The 25,120-nt window shown below is 42.0% G+C and overlaps 2 protein-coding genes across 2 annotated transcripts; one reads left to right on the forward strand and one right to left on the reverse strand.

The window, feature by feature from the left end:
• The first annotated feature begins 6,449 nt into the window (after window positions 1–6,449).
• Window positions 6,450–10,392, forward strand: LOC147630328 (uncharacterized). The gene is made up of 4 exons (XM_086809977.1): window positions 6,450–7,058; window positions 7,140–7,506; window positions 8,036–8,270; window positions 8,734–10,392. Exons 1-4 carry the CDS (start codon window positions 7,056–7,058, stop codon window positions 8,771–8,773), a joined length of 645 nt encoding a protein of 214 aa, XP_086666103.1. The 5' UTR covers window positions 6,450–7,055; the 3' UTR covers window positions 8,774–10,392.
• Window positions 10,393–22,082: 11,690 nt separating this feature from the next.
• LOC147630329 (uncharacterized) lies at window positions 22,083–24,665 on the reverse strand. The gene is made up of 5 exons (XM_086810164.1): window positions 23,961–24,665; window positions 23,700–23,879; window positions 23,144–23,447; window positions 22,431–22,665; window positions 22,083–22,114 (listed from the first exon to the last, which is right to left on the reverse strand). Exons 1-5 carry the CDS (start codon window positions 24,585–24,587, stop codon window positions 22,102–22,104), a joined length of 1,359 nt encoding a protein of 452 aa, XP_086666290.1. The 5' UTR covers window positions 24,588–24,665; the 3' UTR covers window positions 22,083–22,101.
• Window positions 24,666–25,120: the final 455 nt, after the last annotated feature.

Consider the following 25,120-nt stretch of genomic DNA (forward strand, 5'->3'; position numbering starts at 1 on the left):
GCCTCTGAATCTGCCTCTTCCACCTGCGTGTTGTTGTTGTTGTTGATTCTGGGACTGTTGTTGTTGCTGCTGCTGCTGCTGGCCATAATTCTGATTACCTGTTCGGCCACCTCCTTGACCGCGTCCACGGCCCCCTCTAACTCGTCCTCTTCCTGAACTCGTGTAGAAGGCCTGTTGCTCTGAACTATTTTTGCTTTGTGAAGACTGTTGGTCTTCACCCAAGTTCTTCTCTTCGATAATCAGGATAGACACCAAATCTGTAAAGTTGGGAATGTTTTCCCGAGTCTGAATAGACGTCTTAAACGCCTTGTATTGTGGCCCGAGACCACGTAGACAGACTTCCACCTTGTCATCATCATCTACTGACACACCAATAGATGCAAGAGATTCCACAATACCCTTTATCTTCAACGCATAGTCATTCACAGACATGCTCTTTTTCTCCACAGTATGAAGTTCATTCTTCAACTGTATCTTACGTGCCTTGGTATTGTTTTCATAAAGCTTAACATCTGCAAGCAGTCGGATTTATATCCGGTATCTCCGGTGCCTCTTCATGCTCACCTTCTATGTAGTCCCAATAGCCTTTTCCCATCAGGAAATTCGTCAACCTAAACCTCCAAGCATGGAAGTTATTCTTATGCCATCATTAGACATCTTGCCAAACACACAATTTTACCAAAAACTGCACTCTAGTTTTTCCTGCACAACTGCTGTATTTTCTGCACAGCGGTACCGCAGTCCACTCAAATGTCAGAACCAGTGACCTCAATGTGCATACATACACCCAATGGCCAACTGTAGACCTCTTTGCAGCACCCACAGTGTCTGCACAGTCAATCTGTCTTCCTGCAATTCTTAAAACAGAGTTGTGCAGAGAATCGATGACTTACCCGCAGTACTCGAAATCGCCTGCTTTCTGAAAAACGGAGGTCCAGACGCGCCCGAAATGCTTTTTCGGCCCGAAAAATTCAGTCCAATAGGACTATATAGTTGTCCTATAGCTTTACTCCCGCGAAGAAAGCTCCTCAATCAAAGACCGTTTGCCGGTGCCTCCCGTAGAGCTCCCGACAAGGGTGTAGTCACCAACACAAATAGGGAAGAGTAGTTGAAGCTCTTACCCTCGTACCGCTTCCTGTGGTTCTCTTGCTTTCATCCCTTAGCACGAACCAGGCTCTGATACCATGAAAAGATGCAGGAGGGAAGAGAGCTTGAGCTCTTGCAAGCACACACACACACTCACAAAACCCTAATAGAGAACACACAAGGTGAGAGGCTGAAAATCTTCTTCTTCTCTACTCAACACTCAACACACCATATACAAGAATAAGAGTACACACAATATGAAAGGTACTCAACCAAATACATACACGGGCTCTCTATAGTGTGAACCCGACTAAATGAGCTAGCACTATAACTATGCCAGTCTCTAGAATAGCTGTCACACAGCCTGTCATCCCACTGGCCACGTATCACCCAAGATCTCACCAACCATGCCAGTGGTGTAAGTGTGGGGCCTATCCCCCAGGCGGGTCATCAGTGGCCACCGCCTCACTAGACGAGCTCGATATCTCAACAGGAATCACCCCTACATACGAACCAACTGAAACAAACATTAGAGACTCCAAGCATATGTCAATATCCACCAAACATATTAATATTTATAATGGTATCACCTATGATATTAACATAATTTGGCATAACGCAAAGATAATCCAAGCGTCCCCGAATTATCTAAGAGGGTAGAATAATATTTTTAAGAGGGCTTAAAATATATTCCCATAACACTTATATCCTCTTGTATAAAGAATATTAAGATGGTTAACCCACAAAATCACATAAATTCGATTATCGATAGCTTTTATGTATAACATTTTTTCTATTCTATTTTCATTTTACTCAAAACTAACTCAGAAAATGGTACAGAATCAATATTTCAATACCTCGAAGACGTTTATGTCTACCAATTGTATTGTAAATAATGAGTAAACTTTAGAAAAAATAGAGGGATCATATCTATCCCTCCTTCAAAAACAATAGAGGGGTCATGTCTATCCCTCCTTCAAAAATCTGAAAATAGAGGGGCCATATCTATCCCTCCTTCAAAAAATAGAGGGGTCATAGCTATCCCTTCGTAAAAATTTTGAAAGAAAAATCTTGGGAGTTCCAAGCATCAAAAGTGTTCAAACTTTTCCATGTCACATAATCTACATGAGGATTATTAACACTTTTAGGATGATATTATTATTTAGATGTTTCACCTTCTTATTAAGAATGGAATGCAGAACAACTCTTAAAGTACTATCAATTTGAAATTTATGTTTATCATGTAAAATATGATTAGAGATAGCCACATGCTTTTCCAACCACCTCACACAAAGGAGGAGATTTAAAACAAGAAAATTTGATTTAAAAAAATAAGAATTTTGATAGTTAAATACCACATGAACTATTATAAGGAAATTTTGACCTAGAGTCCACCAACTCATATACATACAAAGAAGATCTTCTAAATGTTGAGATATCTAGCTCAACAAGTGCACATATGGATGACACGCCATGATAGCACCTCTGCACTTATGTCATTGGCATGGTGGTGAGATTATGGTTGATACATTGCCAATGGCTTACAAGCTGTATGATAGCCACTTTGGCATGGTAGTTCGTGAGATTATGGTTGATATGCTGCTAGTGGCTTACAAGCTATATGATAGCCACTTTGATTACTAGTATTATGGCATAGTTATAGAGTTAGCTCATATAGTTAGGTTCACAATATGGACCTTGTATATTTTAGTAGTGGAGGACTTTCCCTTATCTTTATGTTGTTATGGTTGTAGGAGAAGTAAGATAAAAGAGCCATAAATTTCTCTCTTTTGTGCTCCTATATGATTGTCTACTCTTGTGTGTGTGTGTGTGTGTGTGTGTGTGTGGTGTGAAGAAGTTTGCTTGCAAGGATCTCAAGCTCACCTGCACCCTTACACATTGCATTTCTCAACACTTCACCTCAATGTGAGCTACAATGTTAGCTTTGTCTTGACACTTTACCCACTAGGAGAGTGGGGTTACAACTAGGAGTTAGGAGCCATGCTCTTTCTTTACTAGCACCCTTGGTGGCCTTCATTTAGCTTGTTCTCCACCTTGGACTCAGAGGCTTTTAGCTTGTTCCTTTTACTTGTGGAAGACTTAGTGGTTCTTGCCCATTGCTTTCCCCAGAGCTCTTTCTATGCCTTCATCTTGAGCTCCATTTCCATGGTCTTCATACATGTTGCTTCATCTTGGTCTTCATGCTTCTTCTTTGGTTTGTCCCTTGATGGTTATGCTTGGTCCTTTACTTCTTCTTCTACGAAAAGGCTTTTTCTTGATGACAACTTTTCAATGAAAGCTCCTTTTGATGATGCATGAATGCTGTATGTATTACAACATGAGTTTTTAATGTAATGCTTAAAATCATAGCCATGTGAACAATCCATTTGGAATGCATGTGAACACGGTCTTAGAAAATACTTCTTTGCACCAAGGTTTACAAACCTTAGGGATTTTAATCGTGCAAAAAATAAGAACACCTTATCCTTATCATTTGCAGCAGCTGAGCTGCTATGTATGCATCTCTTCTCCTCGTCCACATTGCCGTTGATGGACCCTTCTGCACAGAGATCGTCTACTCTGCTTCTGCTATGGTTGGTGGAGGTCGTTGTGCGCTAAGTTCGTTGTTGCCCAACCTTTGTAAAGTGATTGATGTACACAACCCAGCTGTTGTAGTGCTTTGAAGTGCCCTAATGAGCCACTTCTTCTGAAGAAGCGCCTAGCTATCTGCCTTTTCTTTATTCCTTTGGTGCAAGTGTGGGTGGTTATGGTAAGAGTGCCACCACTTACACTTTATTCTCATGTTGTCTCCCTTACAAGTTTATCTCTACTTCTTGTAGAGCTTGCATTTTCTTTACTACTTTTGGACGGAGAGTGCTACTAAAGTCTATGCTTTCAGATCAGCCCCCCGCCTATGCTACATAAAACACTGTGTGCCGTTTTGCTTTCAAATAGATGCACACTAGACTAGGCTTCTTCCCAAAGGCTGCACACAAATGCTGCCCCTTCTCTATCTCAAGATATTACTGCTATTTTTGAAATTAACTTGCACTGCTAGTGCTCCACCTATTAAAGAAGCAAGCCTCTATTGAACTTGGAAGTTTTGATGTGCTAGATTTGAAAAATTCAAAGTTCTCTCTCTATTGCAATAGAAGAAACACACCTTAAACCTAAATTGCAAGAGAGAACACAATGGTAATCACTCCCTAATGATGTGAGAAACCCATAACCAAATACTAAGCCTCCTAAACCTACACACTGATACCATGTTAAAAATGTGGATTTAAGGAGGCTCAAAAGGCCATAATGAAAAACTAAGAAAATGCTAATACAAGATTAAGATAGAGGTTAATCAATGACAAAATGATTAAGGCACAAACTCAATAATCTCATTGCATTAGAGTTGATCCAAGTACATCCTTTTATAGCCCTCATGGAGCTCCCAACTCACAAGATGTGTGCACCTTAGTGCCAACCATGTGTCCATAAATGCCCACACTACTACATGTGCCTCCTTGCACTTTCCATGTGCTACTTTTTTGGCCTTTAACTTCACCTTCTACAAATGACCATACAAATCAACATTTGCCAATGTACCCTTAGTCTAATCCTTTTCTAATGTGCATGCTCCTCCCCTTGTTCTACACATGTTGCACCCTCACACATTGCATTTCTCAACAAACAACCTGCTCTAATACCACTATTGGGTTGAGGGAGACCGAGCTCACACGCACACACACAGATTGAGACACACGAGAGCACGAGAGCTGTAATAGTTCTTCCACATAAGAAAATGTGAGAAGTGAAAGTACAATGCTCTAGGGTACTCAAGTCCCACCGTGCTTAAGAGGGCGGCGGTCACATGGGGAAAAACCCCTTCTTAGTAAGAAGGTAAAAAGTGCTCATGTGTACAAGAGTCTATTCACACCAAAATGACCACAAGAGTATACACAACACATGTGACACTCGCGTATTATAAGTTGGTCACAAGAGTACACATAACATGTGTTGGTCATGAGTCGGGGCACCCTCCTTTCTTGTCTTTGCAAACGTGTTCAACACTCGCACAGATTATAAGTGGTCACAACACCCTCCTTTCTTATCTTTGCAATCCAATTTTTATTTCCATCCTTTGATTTTTTCTAAATTTCATGCAATACAGGCATGGAAATTCTACATTGGATCCACACGACACACCAAACATGCACTTTAGAGTTTTCAAATCTTTTGTAAGATGCCACTGTACATTGTATTTACTAAATTCATCTAGTTTTAGGACTTTTCCCCTTGTTTGATGTTTAACCACATCTTATATACTTATCAAGTTATTTAGAAAACCTTTAATATTTCATGTTCTTCTTTTGGGACTTCGAAAATAGCAAGCTACCAAATCTCATTTCTGATTGAACACTGAAATAATTTGAATGCTTTTTTGTGATGTTCGGACTCAAGGATCTATTCATTAGGGTCAAGCTTACCCTCTCTAACTATTGTCCTTTAACAATATCACATTCGTCCAATTTTAATACAAACTTTACTGAATCACCACAAACTTGAACTGTCATGTTATAGAACTTGTAATTTACACCTTACATATATCTAGCACAAATTGTTGAATTTCCTCAGGTTAAATATAACCTCTTACATACATTTATGTGTATGGGATAGATGCGTAGGCTCACCAAGGAGCTCCAGAACTTTACCATTTGATAATTGTCATGCTTGCCCTTACATGATGTGGGAGAGAAAAAATCATTTTTTCTTCATAACCCTGCTCTTGAGACAATCCAAGCTTTATCACGTATGCCTTGGGTGTCGTTCGTGAATGTCTTGCTCACTTCATGCAGCTTATGTCTTTATCGCATATGCCTTAGGCATTGTTGGTTGTTGCTCACTTCATGGAGCTTATCTCTTGTTATATCTTCTGACATTGCTTTAAATTTGAAGGCCCAAGGGGGCAAAGACCCTTTTGTTGCGTGACAATTTCTGCCACGTGGACGAGCTGATTGAAAATATCTGCTGAGATTGGAACCCAATGCCAGTTAGGCCGCCATCCGTGCAAAATATCTGGCTGTTTCTGGTCCACGTCAACTACAAGCGTGTAAGGCCTATTGCCCAACTGGCGACCAGCTCAGCTTACAAGCGTGTAAAGTTCCTAAGCCTGGTCTTCTGTTTTTTTGTTTTGTGCATCAACTTAATTCGAACTCTTCTCCTCGCTACAAAAAAAAGACCTAAAATTTTGATCAGATCACAATCCCTCAGTCCCCTCAACATTCTTCTCCCTTAGAACCTTCTTCAGATTCTTCCCCTCCTCATCGCGCCTGCGGAGAGCCCCCTCATAGCACCTGTGCAGAGCCTGATGGAGAACATGCACACCAAGATGCAGATACTTTCATGGAGATTTTGCAGAGCCACATGCAGAATCTATTGAAAAAAATGCAATTTTTGAAGCTCTGATTGGAGGCCCACAAGGAAAATCTGCAGACCCAAATGCAGATAATGGAGCTGAATATGCATACCCACATGGAGACTCTGCAGACTTACATGAAGAATCTGCACACCCGAATGGAGGTTATGGAGATTTTGCATGCCCAAACGGAGAATTGGCAGACCCAAATACGGAATTAAGGGCAGAATATGTATACCCACATGTAGCATCTGCAGACCCGCATGGAGATTGTGGAGATTTTGCATACCCGAATGGAGAAGCTGCAGACCTATATGCAGATGATGGGGATTCTGCATACCCAGATGGAGGTTTTGCAGACCCATGTGAAGAATCTGCCAACGAGTTTGAGGACTCAGATGGATATTATTCACAGTCAGATGAAGGCTTTGTAAACCCAGATTTCATCAGAACAGCCCATCTCACAAGCATTTGCAAACCCTTCTTTTCAACATGCAGTTCTGCAAGCTCCACAGTCATCCATGCAGAGCCTGAAAACACAAGGAAATCAGATCCACCAGACATGGTAATACATCCCACTTCTTCTTTTTTGTGGTCAGATACCAAAATTTTCTATGAACTGTTTTGAGAACTTTCTCCATGACAGAACACAGAGTCCTTAGAGACTCACTGGACAGATGATAAGCACAGATCTTACCTCGGGATGCAGTTCAAGTCCTGGAAGAACGGTGATTGGGAATGGAGGTCAATGTCCAAACCTCTTATTCCTGCCTGTACTCCCTTTGCCCTATTAAGGAACCCTTGGGTAAATCATTTCCGGCACCATGCTGTGTCTTATGCTAGTGGCCACATCAAGGTCAAGTATACGAGTTCCTTCCCTAACATGGAAGAAGGTGAGGAAGTGGATTCACAAGAACATGTGGTTTCACCATCAGCAAAGAGTTTGCAGGCAGTTCCTCATGTAGTGAAGGAGAGAATCTCTCGTCATCAAAGTGCATCGAGAAGCAAAATGGGTATGGTTTTCATTGTTTTGCAATTTAAAATGGAGTGCTGTAAATGAATCACATGGGTGTCTGTTTCTGCTTATGAGTGTGGTGTTCATCTGAATGCATGCTTGCATGCATGTATATTTGTGCCACTCAAGGGGAGGATGACTGCATGCCTGTATGTGTATGTGCAGGGACAAGGGTAACATGCGGTTTCAAAATATGGGCTTGGACAATCGGCATATACAAAATGGGTTTTTAGGCAGGACACCCATGCATGTGGTGGAAAAGGATATTTGTCTTTTGTAAAGAAGAGTGTAACATATAAAAGGGTACTTCTTGAGGGCTCATGCACGCACGTGGGGGGCAGGGAGGTGTGCATGCAAAAATTGGGCCTGGTATGAGTTTGGGTGTGTTGTGTCTGAGTTTGAATTACAGAAAAGTTTAAAGTTTAACTGAAGATGATAGTTCCATCCACATTGTCACATTTTTTAGCCTCACGTGCTTGTGAAAGAGGAGGATGTCTAATTATGATAGTGGCATCGTCTTCATACAGGTCTTCAGAACAAGGAAAATAGCTTCAAACTTTGTGATAAAAATGGTGACGCAGAGCTGGACACATTGAAGCAACAAGGACTGCAAGCTGTTGATCGTAAAACATCTCATTCGACATGTTTCTTAACCACTAGAAAGAGAGGTCTGCAGCCAGATTCTGAGCAGAGGCCTTGTACAAGACAAAAGTCAGACAATGAGATCCTGGATAGCTGTGCAGAAAATGCAAATGTGATCAGGTAGGCAAGGGAGAGTGTTCTTCACTTATGTATATGTGTAGGGACAAGGGGAACATGCGGTTGCACAATATGGGCTTGTTTGGGCTTGGACAATTGGCATATACAAAATTGGTAAGTGGGTTTTTAGGTAGGACACCCATGCATGTGGCAGAAAAGCATATTTATCTTTTGTAAAGAAGGGTATAACTTACACAAGGGTAGGTCATGCATGCACGCGCGGGTGGGGATGTGTGCATGCAAAATTGGGCCTGTTATGAGTGTGGGTGTGTTGCGTATGAGTTTGAACTACAGAAAAGTTTTAAGTTTAACTGAAGATGATAGTTACTTCCACATTGTCACATTTTGTAGCCTCACGTGCTTGTGAAAGAGGAGAATGCCTAAATATGATAGTAGCATCTTCTTCATACAGTTCTTCAGAACAAGGGAAATAGCTTCAAACTTTGGGTTAAAAATGGTGATGCAGAGCTGGACACATTGAAGCAACAGGTACTGCAAGCAGTTGATCATAAAACATCTCGTTCGACATGTTTTTTGACCATTAGAAAGAGAGGTCTGCAGCCAGATTCTGAGCAGAGGCCTTGTACAAGACAAAAGTCAGGCAATGAGATCCTGGATAGCTGTGCAGAAAATGCAAACGTGGTCAGGGTAGGCAAGGGAGATTGACTTTTGAAGGTGTACAGAGGTGCAGGCACTTGTGCACGCTCTTACACAGCATACACGAGTTGCTCAAGGAATGCATTACATGTAATTGCACACCTCAATCCACCTTTAGGTTAGAGCCTTTATACACGCAACAAAGAGGATTATTCCAACAGCTCTTGATCATGACCACAATCACAGTTCCTTCAAGACTGGCCCTTGGGGCAGCAGCTCAGGTGCTTTAGATACTGCTAAATGTATCTACAAACATTGCTTGCAAGCTAGACATGAAAAATTTACCTTTATCAAAGAAGTATTTTTTACAAGGCATGTAGATGATGGAGTGAAAAATTCTTCTTTAACTACTTAGTCCAGCTCTAAGGCTTCGTGAGCCAGTAAAGCTGCAGTGTCACAGTTATGCTCATCGTCCACCAAGGTGGACATATAAGTGTGTGTACTATTTGATGGCATTTCTCTTTGGAATCATGTTGAGTTGCGTCTCATCTCCAGAATACTGTCTTGCAGAATTCTTCTTGAACTACTTAGTCCAACCCTAAGGCTTCATGAGCCAGGAATGCTGCAGGGTCACAGTTATGCTCATCATCCACCGAGCTGGACATATAAACATGTGTACTATTTGATGCATTCCTCTCTGGAATCATGTCGATTTGCGTCTCATTTCCAGAATGCTGTTTTGACACTCTTGACAATGGAACTGTCATGCTAAAACAGAAAATTGGTGATTTTATGGTGGAATGCATTCATCGTACTAATCAGGTGGAGGTGATTTGGTGATATTTTTCCTAGTGAAGCTCGGTTGTGTGTGGCATGTTGGAGGCAAATCGTGTGCAGCTCCTGGGGGCTTCCAGGCAGCAGGTAGTCTGCTGAATTCTCCCATATGTAGGGGTGTGGGGATCTCATAGAGCCTATAAAGGCTGTGGCGCTGTCTTGATATGGATATCTCCTTGGGCCTGGCAGTGATCAGGCAGGCAAGGGAGTTTGGTCTTCACTTTTAAAAGTTTACAGGAGTGCAGGCACCCATGCACGCTCTTATAAGTTGCTCAAGGAATGCATTCCTAACAAAAGAGTGTTTTAGAGTTCACAGTATGTAATTGCACACCTCAATCCAACACTTAGGTTAGAGCCTTTATACACACAACAAAGAAGATTGTTCCAACAGCTCTTGATCATGGCCACAATCACAGTTCCTTCAAGAGTGGCCCTTGGGGCAGCAGCCCAGGTGTTTTAGATACAAACATTGCTTGCGCAAGTTGGACATGAAAAACTCACCTTTATAAAGGAAGGATTTCTCCAACGCATGTAAACAATTTCTTCTTGAACTAGTCCAACCCTAGGGCTTCATGAGCCAGTAAAGCTGCAGTGTTATAGTTATGCTCATCATCCACCAAGGTGGACATATATACATGTGTACTATTTGATGGCATTCCTCTGGAATCATGTCGATTTGTGTCTCGTCTCCAGAATGTTGACTTGACACTCTTGAGAAAATGGAACTGTCATGCTAAAATGGAAAATTTGGTGTTTTGATAGTTGAAGTCTGTCATTTTTGGTGTTTTGATAGTTGAAGTCTGTCATTTTCAATGAACACCTCAAGGAGGTGTATTGTGAGTAACCCGAAGATTTTTGATGTTTGATTTAAAAGAGGTATGTAGACTACAGAAGGCATTGTATGGGTTGAAACAGAACCCACAACTTGGTAAGAACATGTCGACACATATTTTGAGAGTAAACCTATCGGATGCATATTTACACTTTTTTTTTGAGAAGGAGATGTTGAGTTCAGAGTTTGAAATGATAGACCTCGGGCTTACATTTTTGTTTGGAGGTTGAGATTCAGTAGGAGCAAATTACATCTTCATTTCAAAATTTAAATATGCACAAATACTTAAGGCATTTGGTATGGCCGAGTACACCTCAGTTGAGAACCCTAGAGGTTGATGCGAAGTTGTCTACATAAGACACTTGTGGACATGAAGAAGTACATAAAGTTAGTGGGGAGTTTGATCTTCTTGTGCAGATCTTCTTGTTTGCAATACATGATCGGCCCAGTAGCTTTGCACTTGGTGCATTGATCAGGTTCTTAAATTATCCCCAGGAGAACCATTGGAAGAAGGCAAGGATATGGGTGTTGAAATACATCTAAGGACATCTGAGGCACACTTAAATATGGCATCACCTATACCGCAAGTAAGACTTTAATTGAATGTTCTGACTTAGATTGGACATGAAATTGTGATAGCAGAAAATCAATTTCTAGTTACTGTTTTTCACTTGGCTCTCGAGTTACCTCCTAGATGAGTACGAAAAACCTTCTACAATGGCTCTTTCTTCTATAGAGACCGAGTACAAGGCTGAGTACAAGGCAACATGCTATGCTTCATGTGAAGCAGTCCCATTGAGGAGTTGTCTCGAGGACACGGGTGCGACTCATGAGGAGTCTGGAGGACATGGGTGTAGTTTAGAAGAAATTGTTGTTGTGTGACAATCAAAGTTGCATAGAAATTGCAAAGAATGTGGTGGTCCACGCTCACACGAAGCACATTGAGCTGCATTATTACTTTGTGCACGATCTCATCTTGGATGGAGAGGTCGAGTTGATCTATTTCTTGCCAACATAGAATCGTCCGAATATCTTCACAAAGAATCTTGGGAAAGATATGCTAGAGAGGCATCTTCATCGACTCAACATTGGGGAGAATCGAAGAGATTTTTCTAAGACAACTAGTCCTCCTGTTGTGGGATTGGTTCATGTACGCATGTAGCCCAAATGGGGGGTATGACTTATTATACCCAATCATGGGTGACCGGTAATAGTCCCACGAAAGGGAGGATGCCACGCCCACTGTTGGTTTAATGTCCTTGCTTCTCATTGGAGTTAAGGCTCGAGTTGGGGACTACTTGAGGGTTAAACTTGTGCAAAGGTAAAATAATCATATCATGTTAAACTTACAAGACGAGCTTTAACTGGTGAATGAAAAGATGTAAGAATGTATCATGTTAAAAGAAAAAATGCATGGAAGATCACAAGATAAAGTGCTTGATGCAAGAGATGCAGAAAAATGTTGAATTACTGTTGCAAATTGAAATCACAAACATATGGAATCTTTCCACTTGTGTCCTTCGGCAAGGAGCTTTGATGGTGATGTAGGTAGACTCTAGACCGAGGATGTAAGGGTGCACTACTGCACTAAAGATAGAAGATCTCAACATGTCTATGATATGATATGAATGAGAGAATTCACACACCCCTCGAGCGTCCTCAAGGGATGAGGTAAAAACGTGTCTTCTCTACCTCCTCACAATCAGATCAAATTGACCATCAAAACAGAATTATTGTAAAATCTCATTTTCAAACCTCGTCACCCTAACATAAGCAACACTGTCATCTTGGAAACCAAGCACAACCAGCCCATGCATACCTAGCATGGCTGGCACACCATAAGAGATACCACCATCTACAGCTACCTCAACAAAAAGAGGGAGGGGGGGGAAGGAGGGCATGCAGTGGTGTGTATGGTATGTTGGAGGCAAATCATGTGCGTTCTTGGGAGCTGCACATGATTTGCTTCCAACATGCCATGCACACAACAACTGAGCTTCACTATGAAAAATATTAGCAAAATACTTCCACTTGATTAGTACAATACAACAAATGCATTTCCATCTATTTGGCCACTTATCATGAGCAGCCAAAGCTAGTACCATGTGAATGGTGAGACCAACCTACCTATGGGGGTGAATGTCTCTTGAAGGAACTTGTGCAAAGCCCTCACCACGAGTTGTGCCTTGTACTTCTCCAATATACCATTAGATATGTACTTGGTCTTCAAACCCACTTGTCGTTGACAACCTTGTGTTTCACTAGACGATCCACAAGATCTGCGAGTGTAGTTTCTCATAATGGATTCATACTCTGTTTGCATTGTCCCCTTCGAGTTTGGATATGCATGCTTTTCTTCCAAACTTGTTGGATCCTACATTATCTTAGCCATCAAGGTTATATTGACAATGTGAGTTGTGCTCTCTTTTGCTCCTTTAATCTCTTTGACCGGCAAACAATTGCTAGCTCATCTTCAAGAGACGAGGAAGCTTTCCTGTCAAGGAGCTGCATCACCTACTTCAGATATGGTTGTCTCTCCCGTGCTTTAGCATGCTTGTCATCTTTGTCTTCACTTTGTGGAATGGATGTGGGCCTCCCATCTTCAAGACTTGGAGGAGCTTTCTTATTATCAAGGAGCTGTTTCCTACACTTCAGGTATGGATGTCTCCTCTCTGTGCTTCAATTTAACCTATTCTTCATCTTGAAATTTCACCTTTTATGGAATGGATGCGGGCCTCCCCTTAGCCATTGAAGCGGGAGCTTGCAATACATAGCATCTGGTGGTTGTGTTTGTTGGGCTACATCTTTGTTGATGGATAAAGTGGATGACGCCTACCAATGAGGTGATAGCTCAAGTGGTAAAGGTGTTTTTCTAGGACCAAGAGGTCTTGGGTTCAAAACCCCACAAGGTACTTCTTGGAGGCATTACGTACTACAAGCGAGAAAAAAAGGGTCCAGGCATTAGGCGAGATATGGACTCTCATTTTTGTCCCTTAAGGATTTCCACACCTCCTCTCTCTCTAAAAAAATGGGCTCATGTGGTGGAATTTTTGCAAATCAAATCAAAAGTTGACGGAGATTGCACATTTGGAATCTGCTCTTCAAGACCTTTCCAATGATATATAGCATGATGGGCAATTTTGCATATTCAAGACGTTCCCAAATTGGTGATGACAACAAATTGCCCATCATGCTATATATCATTTTGGAAAGGCCTCGACGAGTAGATTCCAAATGTGCAAACTCCGCTCACTTCTGAGTTGATTTGCAAAAATTTTACCATGAGCCCATTTTTCTAGAGAGAGAGGAGGTGTGGAAACCCTTAAGGGGCAAAAATGAGAGTCCATATTTTGCCTAATGGCTAGTTGGGAAAAAAAAAGTGGATGGAGCCTCCTCCTCCTCCACCTGAAGGGGGTGTTTCACAAACACCACCACATCACAGCTAAACCACGAACTCCCCTTGTGTGAATGTCATATAGTCTGTAAGCCTTTGACTCCATATTATACCCTAGGAACACAACACTTTCTACTCTTAGGATCCCACTTGGCCCTTGATGAGTTTGGAACATGCATAAAATAGTCACAACCAAATGTTTTAAAATATGAAATTAAAGTCTTCTTATGTAGGTCTATTCACACTTGGATGGCCATGGAAAAAACCCCACTGGGAGAAAAGTGCCTATGGCATCAGTGTATCACTCTTATTACTCTTGTTGTGAGCGTATGCAACACCACAGTGGTTACTACCTTTCCCCTTTATCATACTTGAATCATTAATTCATAATCCATTATGGCCATAACTAAGAATATTATTTTGATCCATAGAGGAGACACCTTTTAGTATCACCATTACTTGGAGTCTTACCAAATAGTGAGCAACCTTTTCCGAGCTAGTTGAAAATTGGAGCAAGACTTGGGAACAAACCCCCAAAAATTGGAATTAACTTGACAAACTTTTAGAACAGAAAACAATGGAAACGCACAAGACAAGTAGTTACAATGGAAACGCACAAGACATAAGTAGTTACATTATTTTCCATTCACGTGCAGGATAATCTTTGATTGAAGCAACACGGTTCCTATCATTACAGTACATTACCATACAAAATTGAAATACCATTCCAACTACAATTTTGTGACTGCACGGAACATGACCCACTCTCAATCAGGTTCAGGGTTTTTAGAGCTCGACAATATCTGCATTAAACAAGACCGAAACAAAATCACCATTCATGGCTCGCAAGCAAACACAAAAACCATGTATTGCATTGTCCACTACATACATCATAACAAATCAAGTTGAGTCACACTCATTGTCTATAAAAACATGACGAGGGTGACGTCGTTCTGCATGGTCCTTCTCAAAACGTGCGTCTCCAGCCATGGTTCTTACCATTACTTCGGCATACATTGGCAGAACACTTTGCATAGAAAATAAAGAATAAAAATTGTTCAGTTTTTGCAAATTCACATGTTTAAGTATATCTGTGTATTGTAGATCAAACTTGAATGTTCTAGTCTCAAATCATATGCACGAAGGTAACCAAAATCACAAACTTGGATCCTCAAGCATTGACCTAATGTAAAACACCGCTAAATCCATATCAAAATAGAGTGACAATAGTCCCAAGAACATCAAAAAACAAATCCAAATAAATAGTCATCAATGTAGCACTGAATAAGGTCAAGATGCTCACTACTCATATGGATTCTATCCCACACACTCATCAATATCATCATCCCAATCGTGTGAACTGCTAGCCTCCCCCTGGCCTCCTTGCCTCTTAGTAGAAGAAATGGTTGTACATATGAAGATAGAAGACCCTCGTTCATCAAAGTCCATCGAAGAGCATAAACAACTTGACCTCAAACATGCCTTAAGTAGAGGAGTTGTGCCACAGCCCCAACTTAAGGCAAACACCACCAGGACGACATAACAACTCCAAATACCCTGCAATGAAAGTAACGATGTGCTCCAAAACACCACGGATCTCCACACCTCCGAGATCCCTAGCCCAAGATACATCTAGCAAATAATGGTATGCCACTGAATCCATAGGATGCATATGAAGCACCTCGAAAAGAGGTGCACTCTCCAAGCAGTAAATCGCAAGAATCATACCTCATCTATGAACTGCAAAGAGCATAGAAGAGGTATACTGCAACATGATGGCAACAATCTAATGAATGAAAAAAATCATATATATCGAAAAAAAATCCCTGGAACCACCACTAAACACACTACCTCTGTCCACAAACCAGTAATCTCATAGTATCCATAGGGTGAGTGATGCATGACAATAACATGGCGCCAAATCTCCAAATCCAATACTGAATGAACAGGAGAGCAAGCTAGCTCTAGGTGTATAAAGGAAAGATGGCAAACATAATGAAGTGGAAATGAAAGCAATGAACAAGTACTTACATGTAGACCAAGATAGCTTGACTCGATTGATGTGACACTCAAGAAAGCACTCTTATAGAGTGAACGCACACTCAAGTACCATATGCTTATGGGATAACTCCCAAAGTGACACGTCTCACACAAAGACTCACAAATACACACTCTTTGACTATGATTTCCTCAACATTCCCCCTCAAAGCAAAGAGTGTGAGACCCAACACGCAAGGAGTAGACCGATCCCCCCTCCACCGCAATATTGCAAGAGCAAGTCCAACTATCCAACACCTCCCGTGTGATAGTGACTTCTGAGTCAGCTTGCGACCGGCAGCAGTGAGAACCATCACTCATCACCCCCCTTACTTTGAACTAGGTGTCAATACATCATATCAAAGTAAAAACAACACACATTTGTTTGGGGGACAACCCAGGGCAGAGGAACCTTATTGACCATCACACATCACACTGTTTATTTCATCCATTTTATGCATAATGCAAGGGTAGAGCACCCATACACACATAGAATAATCAGAAACAATAATCTTTATCATCCTCATCTCGTGAGGGTGACATGGGCAAAAAGTGCATGAATGTCGTCAATGGCGGGAATCTTGTCTGGTGGATCACAGAGCGGCAACAAGATTAGCATATTGTTGTTCTTGTTCTTTCTCCTTCTTCTTGAAGAAATTTGCTTCCATGTGACCCTTCCGCTTACTGTGCCTGCATATGATGTTCTTATTGGCTTTCCATGTGCTGTGGGAGATGAGATATTCTTCAGTGCTACTAGCGAGAAAAAAGTAGAATCCTTGTTCCGTGTGGCAGATAACATACCCATGCCTTCTATAGATCCCCTCAGTTTTCATGTCACAAATGGACAGTTTCTAGGCATTTACTTCTTGTTTTTGCCTGTGAGCCATACCTCCTCTATAAAAAGAGAGCCTTTGCCATTTCTCTTGGGTAGCATACTTTGTGTAGTGTAGTGTAGAGAATATTTGAAATTCTTGAATGGACATGAATTTGAAAGCATACTTGAAAGCAATGCTAGACTGACATCTGCAAATCGATAAGCTTGAAGCCTGTTCTTATGTTCGATGGGGATTCAAAAGTACCTCACAAATTAGAAAATTAAAAATTCATTACCACATTTGAAAATGAGCTTTGTATCATGAATCAATGTGTAGGACTAATGGCCACCTTCAACACTGAAGGTGTTTTGGTCCACTTTCGATATTGAAAGTGCTATTTGGAAAACGGGGGAAGGGCATGTTCTCCTATGTTTATTAAATTTTGGGGAGGATTGTGCCAACTCCCCACCATACTTTATGTATGGTTTTTTTTATTAAAAACTTTACTCACACAAATGAGCACGAAAACCACATGCGACTGGCAAACTTGACTGGAGATCAACCAATAACATATATTAACTGGTTTTTGAACTACACCGATATACGCTTATGCATGAACAATTGCAGCAAACAACTAAGTGATGACAAGCACAAAAACTTGAAGGTTGCAAACAGGTGAGCCGCTATGTATATAAACACTCCCCTTACCTAATAACTCTCAATTTGAATATTTATTTGAGCACACTCGTGCACTTGTACATGCTGATAAGGCTATCAAAGCATTCTAGCAACGTGCATACAAAATGCCAGTCCCTGAAGCCATAGAACTTAAGAAGCAATTAAGACAACTGTTAGAGCAAGGATTCATCAGACCCAGTGTCTCACCTGGGGTGCGCCCGTTCTCTTTCAAAAGAAGAAAGATGGAACGTTAAGAGTCTTTGTTGACTACAGAGGATTGAATCAATTAACAATTAAAAATAAGTATCCTATCCCTAGGATTGATGAACTTCTAGATCGGTTAAGTGGGACCCAAATGTTCACAAAAATAGATCTCAAATCCGGGTAGTACCAGATCAGAATCAAGGAACAGGACATCCCGAAAAAAACATTCAATACTCGCTATGGGCAACATAAGGCACAATCTATAAGAAAACTTATTTGCCATTCCACTCATCCATTGTATTAAGAGAGGTACCTGGTAAAGTGCTACCACCCTTTTCTTGAGTGTTGCCTATGATTATATCAACAGCCACATGTGAGCTACCCGGCAAAGAGTCAGTCACTATCTGACTATCAACCTCCTCTCCATCATCCTGAACACCCTCAAAGTTAGTGTTTACCACTCGACTAATTTGGTCCAAGCTAACTGTTGCCTCAGACTCCCCTTCCTTTTCAACTGCTTGTGCCCTTTCTCTCTTGGTACACTTTCCCCCGCCACCAATGGTGGATTGTTTGCACATTAAAAAAATACAAACACAACCATTAATCCTTCCAAACACAAACATTAATCCTTCAGAACAACATAACCATTCAACTATGCATCACCAAAAAACTTGACCATTCATTTCACCAAAACACATGGCCATTCATTTCACCAAATAGGCTTCTGTAGCTCTGAGAGAGACAACCACCATCAAAAGGGAGAACTGTCAAAGCTTCTATAGCTCAAAGAGACCCAAACATATAAAAAACAATGCCCAGAAATAGAGACACTTTGAATAGAAACAAACATCACTCCTTGAATCCACAAGGAGTCTCAAACATCACCTCCTTATCCCTTCAACTTCATCTCAAACCTCCCATGCATCCTTAATGCTCCCACATGTGCCCTAATCATGCCCTCAACAAATATAAAATGCAAAGCCCACATGTGTCCTAATCATGCCCATCCATAGCCCTAATCATGCCCTAATCCATAGCCCTAGACTCTCCGAGTTGTGGTCGAGGCCGAGATGCATCAAGGCTTTTTTTTATTTATGTTTGCAAGGCCGAGATGCAAGGGGAGGGTCTTTCTTCAAAGTGATTTAAAAAAAGGCCCAAAAATGCGGCCTGTTTCTGGGCCTTTTTTTTAATCACTTTGAAGAAAGACCCTCCCCTTGCATCTCGGCCGTGGCCAGCGCAGCCTTTTTCTGGGCCTTTTTTTAAATCACTTTGAAGAAAGACCCTCCCCTTGCATCTCGGCCTCGGCCAAACATAAATAAAAAAAAGCCTTGATGCATCTCGGCCTCGACCACAACTCTAAGAGACCCAAACACCCTCAACATATGCCCCAAAAGTGCCCTAAGCATGCCCATCCATAGCCCTTATCATACCCAAACATACAAAAAAAATGCCCAGAAAACAGGCCGTGCTGGTGTGGCTTGTTTCTGGGCTTTTTTTTATAAATATCTTTGAGCTGAGACACTCCCCTTGCATCTCGGCCTTGACCACAGTCAAACATATATAAAAAAAATTCGTGCATCTCGACCTCAGCCAAAGCTCTTGAGAGACCTAAACATAAAAAACATATGTACCCTAATCATGCCTATCCATAGTCCTAGTCTTACCCAAATATATATAAAAAATGCCCAGAAATAGCCCATGCCGGCATGGCCTGTTTCTTGGATTTATTTAAAATCACTTGGCCAAAAGACACGGCCTTGGCTAGCCACAGCCCCTTGCTTTAAAAAAAAGGCTTGATGCCTCTCGGTCTCGATATACTATACATATGGGTAATCATGTGCATCTTTATAAAGAATGCATAAGTACATGCATTTGGAAAATTTGGAAGAGAAGGTTAACAGTAGGGTCGCCCTTAATCCTTTCACTACAGCAAAGCAGTTGTAAACAACAGTGGCCCAAGATGTTATAGTTAACATGCTAATGAAGGATGATGCACATGGTTACTCACATATTGGGGATGATGAGTTTGCACAAATGTTGGAGTATGTTACTCATTTATCCAATAAGAAACATATTGAGAGATGTTTGGAATATGCCAAGAGGGATAAAAATATTTCAGCTACTGGTCTTGAAGCAATACTTGAACGTAAGAACAAGTGTTGATATCCTTTTCTTCAAAGTGTGCTCTTTCCGAGCTAGTTAGGGGACAACCATCAACCCCATGTTTTTAAGATGTCTACAAAGGGTCCTGGTAGTGGATTAGACTTGGTCAACAAGATGAGACCAGGTGGTAGTTTGCAACATATGTGGATCCATTTCGACCATGTTCACAGGATGTCTGGATGGCCCACAATGTCTGCCCATGTATACGATCCATTCATATGTGAATTAGTCACCCTAGCTACGTGTAAATTTAGAGTTGAGGATTGGCATGCACAAATAGAATTTTGGAAGATGTTGAGTACAGTGGTTTAGCAAAACAACTTTGATAAACCTGAGTTCCGTGGATTCATGGGGCAAATGAAGCAAATGCTAATTGGATTGTTGTTCGCACTATTTATTTTGGAGGGGCAAAGAAAATATTTCTTGAGAAAGAAGTTGTGTTTTCCATTGGGAACAAAGTATGGTGAGGCACTCACGTAAGTATATTCTCCCATCTTTCATTGAGGAACACAAGTCCGTGTAAAAAATTGAGAAATGCACCTTCAGAGACAGTCGTAGAGGTTTGTAAAAATGAGATTAGAAAGTTTTGATTTTCCGACCATGCTGTGTGCAGGGAGAGATTCCTACATTGGAGACATGGCTAGCTTGGTGGGATATTAGGGTTTTTCACCGGGGCTCTTGGTTTGTTACTCAAGAGGACTCGGGAGTTTTTGTTCCAATGCGAGTATGAGAGCATCAGTAGGTTATAAAAGTCAGATTAGCTTTTTTGAGGCCACAGGTGTAGACATGGCATTGGCTGTTTTGCAAAGTGTGAAGTATAATGCTTACTCGAAAGGTGTGCACTCTAGCACAGGACCAAAAATGTAGGACATGGTTGACTACGAGTGAAAAAACATCTAGCAAAAGACTCATTAATTTGGCTCACACAACTATGCAGGAGATGGGTATTGACTCTATTGACTCTCCTGAGATGCAGTGTGGCAAGAGAGGTTAGCAAAGTGCGCGCAAAAAGCATCCACTACGTGTGGATCCAAGCCAAATCTTGGATGAAGACAGTCAACAGCTTGAGTATGTGACTGTGAGAATAGACTGTCCACAGGGTAGCACACGGAATGCAGTGAGTGTGGAGATAAGTACATGTGCGGAGACTAAACAACCAGCCCATGCATGCCTAGCATGGCCAGCACAGCATAAGAGATAGGCATGCCAACAGGGCTCCTTTCTCCCTGCAGCCCCCTTCTCAATATTCCGGGCCCTTGGAGATATCCACATCAAGATTGTGCCACAGCCTTTATAAGCTCTAAACGATATTGCACACGAATTGCCTTCAGCATCCCCCCCCCCCCCCCCCCCCCCCCCCCCAACAAAAAAAAAATTGCGCCATGCGAATCACCAGCAGGTGGCCCAGGGCACATGCATGTCTAGCATGGCTGGCACCACACAGAGTACACCACCAGAGCGGCTATCACAACTGGGGTCAGGGGTACCGGGGAAGGAAGAGGGGGCGGGGGGGGGGGGGGGGGGGGGTGTTCCCAAAATGCCAGGCCCGAGGAGATATTTACATCAAAACTGCACCACAGCCTTTAGAGGCTCTATGAGATCCCCACCCCTGCATATGGGAGAAACTAGCTGCCTACCTGCTGCCACCTGGAGGTCCTCAGGAGCTGCACATGATTTGCCTCGAACATGCCATACACACCGCTGCATATGGGAGAAACCAGCCTTTAGAGGCTCTATGAGATCCCCAGCTGCCTACCTGCTGCCACCTGGAGGTCCCCAGGAGCTGCACATGATTTGCCTCCAACATCCCATACACACAAAACCTGCATGCGATTTGCCTCCAACAACATGCCATATACACCGCTGCATATGGGAGAAACCAGCCGCCTACCTGCCACCTAGAAGCCCCCAGGAGCTGCACACAATTTTCTTCCAACAAGCCATACACACAACAACTGAGCTTTACTATAAAAAATATCAGCAAAACACCTCCACCCGATTAGTACAACAAATGCATTTCACTATAAAATCACCAAATTTTCCACTTTAGCATGACAGTTCCATTGTCAAGAGTGTCAAGACAGCATTCTGGAGATGAGACACAAATCGACATGATTCCAGAGGAATGCCATCAAATAGTACACATGTTTACATGTCCACCTTGGTGGATGATGAGCATAACTGTAACACTGCAGCTTTACCGGCTCATGAAGTTCAAGAAGAAATTTTCGCTCCATCTACATGCCTTGGAGAAATCCTTCTTTGATAAAGGTGAGTTTTTCATGTCCAACTTCTGCAAGAAATGTTTGTAGATATATTTAGTAGTATCTAAAACACCTGGGCTGCTGCCCCGAGGGCCAGTGTGATTGTGGCCATGATCAAGAGCTGTTGGAATAATCTTCTTTGTTGTGTGTATAAATGTGTTATACCCTTCTTTACAAAAGATAAATATCCTTTTCTACCACATGCATGGGTGTCCTACCTAAAAACCCACTTACCAATTTTGTATATGCCACTTGTCCAAGCCCAATCAAGCCCATATTGTGCAACCGCATGTTACCCTTGTCCCTACACATATACATAAGTGAAGAACAATCTCCCTTGCCTACCTGATCACATTTGCATTTTCTGCAAAGCTATCCAGGATCTTATTGCCTGACTTTTGTCTTGTACAAGGCCTCTGCTCAGAATCTGGCTGCAGACCTCTCTTTCTAGTGGTTAAAAAACATGTTGAATGAGATGTTTTATGATCAACTGCTTGCAGTCCTTGTTGCTTCAATGTGTCCAGCTCTGCATCACCATTTTTATCACAAAGTTTGAAGCTATTTTCCTTGTTCTGAAGACCTGTATGAAGACATGCCACATCATATTTAGACATCCTCCTCTTTCACAAGCACATGAAACTAAAAAATGTGACAATGTGGATGGAGCTATCATCTTCAGTTAAACTTTAAACTTTTCTACAGTTCAAACTCGTAGGCAACACACCCACACTCATACCAGGCCCAATTTTTGCATGCACACATCCCCACCCCCCATGTGCATGCATGACCCCTGTTATACCCTTCTTTACAAAAGATAAATATCCTTTTCTACCACATGCATGGGTGTCCTACCTAAAAACCCATTTGTATATGCCGATTGTCCAAGCCCATATTGTGCAACCGCATGTTACTCTTTTCCCTACACGTATACATACACGCATGCACTCATTGATGTGCACAAATATACATGCATGCAAGCATGCATTCAGATGAACACCACACTCATGTGATTCATTTACAGCACTCCATTTTAGATTGCGAAACAATAAAAACCATACCCATTTCTCTACTCGATGCACTTTGATGATGAGAGATTCTCTCCTGCACTACATGGGGAACTGCCTGCAAACTCTTTGCTGATGGTGAAACCACATGTTCTTGTGAATCCACTTCCTCACCTACTTCCATGTCAGGGAAGGAACTCACATACTTCACCTTGATGTGGCCACTAGCATAAGACACAGCATGGTGCCGGAAATGATTTACCCAAGGGTTTCTTAATAGGGAAAAGGGAGTACAGGCAGGAATAAGAGGTTTGGGCATTGACCTCCATTTCCAATCACCGTTCTGCCAGGACTTGAACTGCATAAGACATGCAGATTTCGGCATGAATGAAGAGACCAGCTAAAGAAAGACCACTCCAGGCTTTGATAAAAGAACCTGCAACTTTGCCATTGATAGTCCTTTTTCCTTAGAATTTGCAGGCTACTTCATAGCTAGACAATGAAACATCCTTAACTTTTCACATACATGTAGTTGTGAGGGTTTTCTGAAACATTCAAAGGGATAATTAAAAGCATGATGGTATTCTCGAGACTTGTTTTTCAAACTGACCTCGGGAAGCCTTAACTGAGACTGTGCAGAGTTGGAGTCCGGATGACAAGGTGCCTGACCGCACACATCGAGAGCACAGTACTCACTATGGTAGAGATTCTTGACAAAATTCGCCTCCATAAGCCTGAGGTAAGATCTGTGCTTATCATCTGTCCAGTGAGTCTCTAAGGGCTCTGTGTTCTGTCATGAAGAAAGTTCTCAAAACAGTTCGTAGAAAATTTTGATATCTGACCACAAAAAAGAAGAAGTGGGATGTATTACCATGTCTGGTGGATCTGATTTCCTTGTTTTTTCAGACTCTGCATGGGTGACTGTGGAGCTTGCAGAACTGCATCGTGAAAAGAAGGGTTTGCAAATGCTTGTGAGATGGGCTGTTCTGATGAAATCTGGGTTTACAAAGCCTTCATCTGACTGTGAATAATTTTCATCTGAGTCCTCAAACTCGTCGGCAGATTCTTCACATGGGTCTGCAAAACCTCCATCTAGGCATGCAGAATCCTCATCATCTGCATATGGGTCTGCAGCTTCTCCATTCGGGTATGCAAAATCTCCACAATGTCCATGTGGGTCTACATATGCTGCCCTTAATTCCGTATTTGAGTCTGCCAATTCTCCATTTGGGTATGCGAAATCTCCATAATCTCGATTTGGGTGTGCAGATTCTTCATGTAAGTCTGCAGCTTCCCCATGTGGGTATGCATATTCAGCTCCATTATCTGCAGATTCCCCATGTGGGTCTGCAGATTTTCCTTGCGGGCCTCTAATCAGTGCATCTTGGTGTGCATGTTCTCCATCAAGCTCTGCACAGGTGCTATGAGCAGGGGGCTCTCCGCAGGCGCGATGAGGAGACGCCTGCTGCAAGCAAGAATCTGAAGAAGGTTCTACCATCACGGAAGAGTGTTCAGGGGACCGAGGGATGGATGGGGGGGGGGTTTGGTAGCCAAGGAGATGAGAAGAATCCTTCTTCCGTTCAAATTCCGTTGAAACAAAAGCCAATGACGAGGCCTAGGAACTTTACACGCTTGTAAGCTGAGCTGGTTGCCAGTTGGACAGGAGGCAAAGAGGCAATGGCCACGTTCTTAAAGTTGACGTGGACGAGAGTCCCACCTGGCACTGGCACCTCAGATTTTTTCAACCAATTCGTCCACGTGGCAGAAACTGCCACGCAATAAAAGCGTACTCGTTTTTATCTGTAAAGTATGCCTTTTCGTTGGGTTGCCAAAATCCTCACCCCCCCCCCCCCCCCCCCCCCCCAAAAAAAAAACATTGATCTTTCTCCTTGGACTAAATAACTATATGGATTAGCATATAACCTATTAATAGATAAATGAGTTAGCATACAATGATATATAAGTGTGCTGCTCTTCATGTAACGTATTCATATTTATTGAAGTCATGTTGCATTGTGTGCTTTAGAGAAA

This window comes from Cibotium barometz, chromosome 16 (genome assembly GCF_041138505.1).
Source record: "Cibotium barometz isolate CiBa-2024 chromosome 16, ASM4113850v1, whole genome shotgun sequence".
NCBI lineage: Eukaryota > Viridiplantae > Streptophyta > Polypodiopsida > Cyatheales > Cibotiaceae > Cibotium > Cibotium barometz.